The 9,218-nt window shown below is 46.2% G+C and overlaps 1 protein-coding gene across 1 annotated transcript in view; it reads right to left on the bottom strand.

Annotated features, from left to right (window-relative positions):
• Positions 1-9,218, bottom strand: part of SDK1 (sidekick cell adhesion molecule 1) — a gene marked incomplete at its 5' end in the record, with an annotated part of 212,530 nt that overhangs the window by 19,310 nt on the left and 184,002 nt on the right. The window contains 5 exons of the mRNA XM_009890061.1: positions 1,399-1,524; positions 2,749-2,910; positions 6,203-6,340; positions 7,115-7,301; positions 8,744-8,859. Of these exons, the coding sequence (XP_009888363.1) occupies positions 1,399-1,524; positions 2,749-2,910; positions 6,203-6,340; positions 7,115-7,301; positions 8,744-8,859 (729 nt within the window). The remainder of the gene's footprint in view (positions 1-1,398; positions 1,525-2,748; positions 2,911-6,202; positions 6,341-7,114; positions 7,302-8,743; positions 8,860-9,218) is intronic.

Below are 9,218 nucleotides of genomic sequence, written 5' to 3'. Positions count from 1 at the left end.
TGATGTAAGCGAAAGAGACGCTCAGTGGCATCATGCCTCTAATTAAAACAAAACCCTTGATCACTCTCAGAAACTCCAGTGCTTTGAGAAGGTACACATTTTCCTTCCCTTTGTTTTGAAAACAATTTTCAAGTTAAATGACAGAAGTCAGGAAGAAATCGTCGGGTCACAGCAGAGCCTCACTACAGAGCCAGTTCTGTCAGATGCAAGTATGGAAATCTGCATCCTCGGTGATGACCACAGAAATGCAGGCAATAATTTTGTTACTGGTCTGGTTTTAAATGCAACCTTACATTCCAGACACATACAAGAAACCGTTAGGATCCTTTATATAATCAAACAGATAACCATCCATTTAATCAATATATAATCAAGCAATGTGCAAGCACCTAGAAGTAAAAAAGGAAAGAACAAGCAGCCAACATGGATATGTCAAGTATAAATCATGTCTAATTTCCTTCTGTGACAGGGTAGCAGACCTTGTCAATAGAGGAGAAAGAGCAGACATCATCTATCCTGACTTCAGCAAAGCTTTTGACATTCAAACACGGCCTACGTGAAACAAGTATCTGGGAGATGCATCACCAGCTGCAAAACTGTACTCAGCAAACGGTTATCAACAGTCACTGTCAGAGTGGAGGGAAATTGTCACGTGAGATCACACAGGGCTCTGGCAGCATTCACTTTCTTGTTGTTAATGACTCGGTTAGCAGAAAGTATGCGCTTATGGAATTTGCAAGGGCTGGGAGGGGCTGCGAACGGGCTGGAGCACATGTCTACATTTCAAACGATCGCGTCCAACCAGGGAAATATTCTGGAAAAAGCATAGAGCAGCTTCAGTATCCCAGAAGAAGAGGAACTCTGAGAAAGCACCAAGAAAAACTCTGGTGATGAGGGGATTCCTCTGCCCCCCAGTGCCCTCCCTGCACAACAGTGATGTGTACACGGTGCTAAAGCCCTGGCCCTGTTATTAACAGGAAAACACTAATTAGCTGCCGTACTCTGCTGCAAAAGAGGACAGATTCTATCTGTGGTCCTGAAAATACAGTTTGCAAATACTTATTGGTCCTTGCGCATGAAAGACACTGTATGCGTTTAAGTGAGTTTTAATTATTAACTATATTAGCTCGTCAGCTGGATGATTTACCAGTGATGTAGCACAGTGAAAGCCAGAGCACTCAGGGTAATTTTCTGTGACTACTGCTAAACAGAAGAAAATCTGCTAAACCACATAATAAACCAGCAACGGTTTAATACTGGCTGGCAATAGCGTTCTCTCACAAAATCCCATCACCTTACTGGGATGACAAACCACCTCTCCCCTGCGGGATGGGTTTCAGCGCAGACTGAAGGAAGGGAACGCATGACACCAAGCTCTCGGCGTTTCCCATGGCTTACCTGAGGGTCGTGCCTCTATAATGTACCCAGTTGTGGGTTTTTCTCCTGAATCTCCCTCAGTCCATTGCAGCGTCAGCCCAGAAGCAGATTTTGTCACCAGAATTTCCTGAGGGGAGCCAGGAGACCCTGAAGGATGAAAAGAGAACAGCAAATGGTGGTGCTATCAGACACAGACTGCAGTATTCTTCATTTCTTCTACCGATATAGGGAAAAATAATTATCTAGAAGCATTGGTCAACATACATACAACATAAACCAGCTCAATGGGCTATTGACCTAAATTTTTCTCTAGCTCTAGTACCAGCAGTTACACATCAACGGCTGAGGTTCACAGGTGCCTGTATTATGAAGGAAAGAGAAAAAAACCATGCTTATTTTAGCCATTAGCATATCTGCAGCATTTGCACATTGCCGCTGCTATTTCTGACTTCAGAGGTGAAACCAGCCTCCGCCTTTCAGGGAGAGGTTCGTGGGGACAGCTGCCTGCCCACGCGCTTGGGAAGATGCCACAGTCACGTTAGAGAGGATTCCTGCTTTACACTGTCTGGGGTGGAGCACAAGAGTTAGACTGTGGATCCGCGGCGCTGCTGTCCCAGACAATGGCTACGGAAGGTACCGTGACAAACTGAAAGCTTGCTGGCACCCAGAAGGGTGGAACTGCCACACATGGCTCTGATGGAGGGAGTAAACATTTCCCTGAGCTGGAAAAAGAAGCAAAAAATCAGAACTGTGACCACTGCACTGATGCTCTGTGATTTACCAGACCGGGTGGTATCGTTGGAAGGCATTTACCTTCTTAGATTATCCGTTTATCAAAATCACTGATCAAATAAGAAGCCAACTCGTTTGGTACCAACACGGAACCAAGTGGGGAATGCTGACGTTCAGCCTGTTGCTCCTCTCGACATATCAGGAAATTTGCCGACCACTCCCAGTGCATAAGCCAAAACGTCAAGAGAGAGTAATTGTGAATTCTTTCTGGTTTTACATGTAGGAACCTCTGCTGGTTTCGGTGGAGTTATTCAGTTCTGACTCCACCGCAGAGCAGTACAGTCAGAATTATGCACCGCGCTGTCAGGCTGCAGCTCTGAAATCCCTGGCCAGCCCGTTTGCGTTATGATTTATTCACACTGCTTTGTTTATTCACATCAGAGTTCTAGATTTCAGGAAAAAAGGAGACATTTTTCATGGGCAGTTGCGAAACCCACTGAATCATGTCCTGAGCTCCTGTGACTCAACTTCTCCTTGGCTTGGAAATTCAAGTTGAGCCCTGAGTGCACTATTCCCTGCTGTTGGACCACATTGCTGTAACTGATCTGGCTCGTGACATAGTTTTATGGCTCCACTTACCTTCTGCTGGCCCAGCTGTGACGTTGGCTTGCAGCTCAGGTCCATAAGCGATGGTTCGGGCTTGCACTCTGAATAAATAGGTCATGCCCTTGGTGAGGTCTCGGACCTTCAACCAGCGTTGCCAGTTCCCTTTAATGTCCACAGTCACCACCTTACTCACCCCTGGAACAGCCACGCAGATAAAAAAGTAAGAAAAGGTTGCAATGCAAAAATAGAAATCAAGTGGAGCTTATTACATCTAGATGGCAAGTAAAATTATCTAACAGTTTGCTAAGAAAGTATTTCTTACAATTAGCAGGAGTTTAAGTAGTGATAATAGCCAATTTTCAGCACTGATAAGTATAATTAGAGTTTAAGCTTGATAAGTGGGTACTGACAAGAAAAAACCTTACAATACAACTGGGAAATTACCAAGAGACTACACGCAACTTCACTAATTATTCTGGGAAGAAAGGAGGAGGTAAACGAAGAGGAGCGCATGTTGCAGATTGCCTCCTAAGCAAGCGTTTCTCCACCACCTCTTTGCCAAGTAACCCGCAACATTGCCTGGAGGAGGAAACAAGGGCCAGGTTCTTTCCTTTCATCTCATCCTGTCATTGCCACCATTACCAAGGGAACGCGGAATGAAGGATGTATTTCTCACAGGTAACTCGTGGCTACCAACGCCGCTGCAATCGGGGAAGCAATCAAAGCACTATTAGCTTGGACAAGGCTGAAGTCCCAACTTGTGTTTCACTCTTCTCATTCTCTAAGAATTTTCCTTACGTGGATGAATTAAAATCAGTGCTGTTTCCTTCATTGAGGTTCATAGATAGTTTTACGTTTAGGTTCTCAATGCTGCATAGAGAGCAGAGCGGCAATGAGCTCTTTGAAAACAAAAAATATCTAGTTTTCAGGGAAATTTTCTGAAAGTAAGTCAATGGAAAGAATCTGATTTATAAAATGTTTTACAGAACAGAAAGTTCAAATTTATGGAGTCCTTTTGGCGTTTTTCTGGTTCTGTAGATGTACATAACACATTTCAAACCGAGAAGATAGGAAGTGGGAAAATGCTTTTCCCACTAGAGAAGGCAGCTTGCTAGTTTGTCTTTGCAGAAAAGTGCCGAAGGAAGATGGTTTTCAATCCAGATGCTTATTTCATGCAAATCAAGATGCTTCTTTCAGCTTTTATCAGTTAAATAAAGAATAATGTCCAAGCGATTTCTGTTCAAAGTTTTTCTCCCAGATACAATTTATAACTCGGGGAATCTTTCCCCGGTTAACGAGGAAGCAGTAAAAGTGCTCCCTCCTTCCCCAGGTGTACTATTTCATTTCTCCGAGACAAATCAGGAAGCATTTGTCATTTTGAAGTTATGTTCCAAAAAAAAAACAACACCAAAACCTGTTAAAAAAGGCTCCAGGGCAATTTTGTTATCTATTATTGTGTAAAACATAACACTGTAGAGTTAAACAATAAAAGGTCAAACAGGGAGAAGGCTGTGCTAAAGAACACATCGCGGTTAGGAGGTTTTGCGAAATGCGCAGGTTTTAAGCGGTGGCTTGTGAGTGGGAAGGCAGGAGGTGTCACAAGGGCCAGGATGCTCAGCCAACAATCACGAAGGGGTGAAGAGTCAAAAGATGCAGGAAAAAAAGCTCTGGGGGGTCAAGAATCATAGAATGGTTTGGGTTGGAAGGGGCCTTGAAGATCATTCAGTCCAACCCCCTGCCTTGGGCAGGGACACCTCCCACCAGCCCAGGTTGCTCCAAGCCCCATCCAACCTGGCCTTGAACACCTCCAGGGATGGGGCAGCCACAACATGGGCCAGTGCTGGTCCATCCACACTGTTGGGCTGTAGTGCTGGCATGGAGGAAGGCGAGACCTGGGGCTGGAAGGATCCTCCGGGATCGGGGGGTCTGGCAGCTGCTGGCCCCACAAGCATCGCTCCTGCGTTCAGCACTCTTACCTGCTCCAGCTTCAGAAGAGTTTGGGTCTACCTCGCTCTCTAAATAAAGAAGCATGGCTTTTCTATCAGAGGAAAATGATGGCGTGGAGGGAGGGACTGCTTACCATGGCAGGAGAATAAATATGTTTGCTGAAAGAAAAATGTTGGCACGAGAGCAAATGGGTAGAAACTGGAAAATAAATTTAGGCAAAAATAGAAGCTGAGGAAAAGCCCTCTGTAACCTCCCTGCTCACATCAGAAATCTTCTACAGGGGAAGGAGAGACAAACTGGAGTTAGAGACAGCACAGGCAGAGGTGGGGAAGAGAAGAAAAGAAAACAAAGATTCTGAGGATGTTAAGTCAAATGCATGCAGAAAAAACATGATCTGACACTTCCATATTTTCAGGGGGGAAAAAGAATGTATTCTTAAACCTTGTACAGGAATGAATAAAAGGCAGGAAATGCCCAAACAGCCGAAACTCCTGCATACCCTGTGCACATTTCTTGGTCAGAATTTGAAACGCTTTCTGCATTAGCTCTTTGTGCTCAGACCTGCCAGCCGGAAAGGCTGAAAGTGCTTTTATTCTCATGTTTTCATTCCTGAATATAACTTCGCCAGTGCATAAGACATGGATATTCAGGTAATATAGACCTTTATTCCTTACAGAAGAAGCAAATACAAGTGATTGATATCCTTAGTTCTTTGGAAAAGAGTTTAAAATGGATTGGCAATGGCTGAAATTACTCTCCCTGCTGTCACACTGCCAAAGTCGGACATCCTATTGAACTATTGGCGATCTACCAGGAATATAAAAATATTAATAAGACCATCCACAAACTTTGTAATCTTTTCTAATTCACCTTTGGAATAAATTTACGTTTGTTTTCAGAGAAATTGCCAACTCCTTCTCTGTTGCTGCTCTGGCAAATTAATGAAATAATTGTGGCCACCACATCGTTGTGGTTCAGCTTAAATCTAGTTATCGGGTTAAAAACGCGGCTTGAAAACTCCACATAAACAGACACAACTGAATCTCTACCACAGTTATTCTCCCCTGTCAAAAGTGGCAGTGGTACCAGTGACGACTAGCACATTTGATGCCCGGGCAATCTTTGCGATAACAGAAGTGACACATGATGTGATAAGCAACACAAATGTGTCTGACGACTATTCTGGGCTGGAGCACACTCAGCAATTTCAAAGCGCGAGGCGGGGAGACAATCAGGCACTCTCAGGCTGAGTTTCCTCTTCGCCCACACCAGGTAACGATGGCAGTAAAATGACTTTTCAAATCACACAGAATATAGTTTGTGCAAGAAAATGAGAGAGGACAGACCAAAGCTATATTCCACAATATTATAGTTTGCTGAACAGTTTTGGCAATAGCGGAATTGTTTTACTTACCCTCTGCCACCTGGCTTCTCTTGGAAAACGGCAGAGAGCAAGTGGGAAATTGGGCAGAGATAAAAGATACTACAGTATTTTTCTGTCATTTCCCCATGAATATGTATGATCGGAGCTCTTTCTTACCCTGGACGGGAGCCAAAGGCTCATAGACTACTCGATAACCCTGCAGGACTCCATTTGCTGCCGTCGGCTCTCCCCAAGACACATTGAGGGTAGTGCAAGTGATTTCAGAGAACGCCAAGAAGCTGGGAGCACTGGGTGCTGAAAGGATTACAAAGAGATTGAATTGCAGCAGCAGTACTCAATCTGATATACATATCTATTATAAAACATTGGTTTATTTGCCCAGCCTAAGTCTAAAGGAAACAAGCTGAGAATGGGATTTGTCAATTGTATCCAAATGTGCTGTAATCAATCCGAAACGCAGCCTGTCCTGAAAAAAGCTGCTACTCAGCTGCAAAGCGGAACCTCAAAAGCAAGCAAGGAGGTAGGACGCAGAAGGGAAAGACCCTCAGAAGGGCGCTACATGAGCATCCAACCTGAGGGCACACCTCCTCCTCATGGCCACCTCCAAGGACATTGCCTTCGCCCTGGGCTGGAGCGCTCCCACCACGGTCACATCCAGCACAGAAACAGCTCAGTCCGACTGGTGGCTTTCAATAAAAAAAGGAGTTATAAAAAGCACAATAATTCTCTCACAGGACTGTCTGGGAAGTTTGCAGGCACTGGAGATGAGTTCCTTCAGATTTTCAGATGCGTTAGCAGAGGCTAGAAACAGACCCACAGGCCTTCTGCAACAGCTTGGGAAGGGACTGGTCCTTCTGCCGGTCCGTTCTCATTTCCTCTGTATCCCACACAGTCCGCTTATTTGATCCCTCTTTTTTCCCTCCACGACCATTACAAAGTAATGACCCATCCGAAAGCTGAATCTAAACACCAGTTCCTTCCTGCATCCCCCCATTGCCCTTAGCCACTGCCCAGTTACGTGCCGGTCACCACCGAGTCTGTGCATTGAGACGAGAGATGGTCCCGTACCCGCCTGGTGCGTCCTGCCCTGCGAGGGGCTGCTCCGGGGGCCGTCCCCGGCCGCGTTGAAGGCGGAGATGCAGACCATGTACCGCGTGTGACTGGTCAGGTTTTTGAGCCGGATGGTTGTCTCCGGGAGGAAAAGGACCTTCACTTTCTCCGTGTCGTTTTGGGTGTCGCTCTCCCAGTAATAAATCTGTTGAGACAGCGAGATGTTTTAGTATATCCTACACCTAGGCAATATCTGGGCATTGCAGCTGTAAAAGATCAGGAAGATGGCGCAGTCTTGCTCTGGACTCCTCCATTAAATGGGATACTAATGCTTTTCACCACGTGCCCAATCTTTTCTCTTCCTTTGGCAAATTCCCCGGAGTCCAGCGACAGCATAGCCGAGTACATCACTCAAAAATAGAGCTCAGGCTGAAGAATACGGCCTAATGACAGCAGATATGAGCTGCCAGAGTTCAGCGATGAGAGGTCAGTTTTTAAATTCTCCCTGAAATGCTAGCTGCCTGTCAGCACTGGCATCCCGATACGACGGTCCATAATTCACCTCTGCATGCACACAACGGTTTCACCATTTGTATTCACAGGACAGCCAAGCAAATGCCTTCCTGAAGAGGGTAATAAAGACTTTCCCTAAAGTTCCTTGAGGTACTTTTCCCCGTTCTTCCCTTACATAATTTTTATCCTGATGCCATAAAATTAGGTTTTGGAGGAGTCGTTTCCAAGAGGAAAAGTGGTGCCAGCCCTACTTATTGGACAGCCCTGGCAGTGAGAGCATTGCAACAGGCCAAAGCAAGCCAGAAAGTTGAGAGAACGAGCCAAGGCAAGACTCCACCTTGGCTCTACAAGCCAAGCTGTTAGAGCCATCTATATACGTACAAAAGGAAAAGAACATGAATTGATATATAAGGATGCTTGTTACTGCCAAGAAGGGATGCCAGATTATTCACATTGGCTTGGCTTTTCTTCGCTTGTGGACCTAAATTCATGGAGAGAGGCAGAGCCAGACACTGAACCCAAGCCAAGCTCCAGTGTTTGTAGACTTGCCCATTTCCACTCTCTGAGGGTCCATTCTCGTGCTGGAGAAGCTAAACAACATGCCTCTGCAACGTGCTCATCTCCTCTGAACCAAACACAATTAATACTATGATTTAATTTTGTTAAAGTTAAGGAAATGAAATGATTCTTCCGAAATCTGACCTGGCTCAGGCTTCTCGCTTGGAGAAAGATCTGCTTTTCCTAATGGCTTGTAACATTTGCTAGATAGAAAGCTCAGTTAATTTTCTTCAATACGTTTCTTGCCCCTAGCTCTGGTGTGTCTGTTGCTTTTTGGAGCAGATCTGTTGCCTGCCTAAGCAGAGCTGCCTCCTTATCTGCATAACCTGTTTCCCCACGCTCTCCTTCTCCACAAATAGCATCGCATTCTCCTTTCCTCCCCCCCGCCTTTCCCCCCGCCCCAAATCTCATTCTCCTTCTTTGGGTTTTGGGACGGAGTGCCGTTTCCCTACTGCAGTCTGAACGCTGTTTTAATTTGCCTTACGCAGCGAGGGCAAGCGTAGTTTGTAGAGCTATCTCACAAGTAATAGCAACACCAAGCGAGGGAAATGAAACCAGCAGAAAGAGGAGGATTGCCTTGTAGCCTTGGATGTTCCCGTTTTGGCTGTCGGCCGGAGGGGGGTCCCAGGTGAGCTCCAGCTGGCTTGCAGAAAGGGGGTTTACTTGGATGTTCTGTGGGGCCAGCGCTGGTGCTAGAGAGAAAGGAGGACAGGAGAATTAATAGTGACAAGCAGAACTAGTTCATATCCTGGTTGCAATTCTCCGTGTGCGGAAGGAGCCAGGACAGGCTCTGTTTGCGCCGCCAGGGTCAGCCCCGCAGGGATCGGCATCCCGGGGACGGCTCGGCGCAGGCGGAGCGAGGAACAGCCGAGCCTCTGGATGGGGTCGTGTTCTGTCCCGCACAGACCGCATTAGACACCGAATCCACTCAATCCTGCCAGCAGCTTTGGAAAGGGAAGGAGAATTTTGTCCCGCGGCTAGGGTACCGTTTGGGGCTCGCCTTTGGCAGTGACGCGGTGTCCCTGACCGACGGCTCCGGGAAGCGGCTGGG

Source organism: Charadrius vociferus, unplaced genomic scaffold, assembly GCF_000708025.1.
Source record: "Charadrius vociferus isolate BGI_N301 unplaced genomic scaffold, ASM70802v2 scaffold18, whole genome shotgun sequence".
Lineage (NCBI taxonomy): Eukaryota > Metazoa > Chordata > Aves > Charadriiformes > Charadriidae > Charadrius > Charadrius vociferus.
Note: the sequence above shows the minus strand (reverse complement) of the source record. Positions and strands in the feature narration are given on the sequence as shown.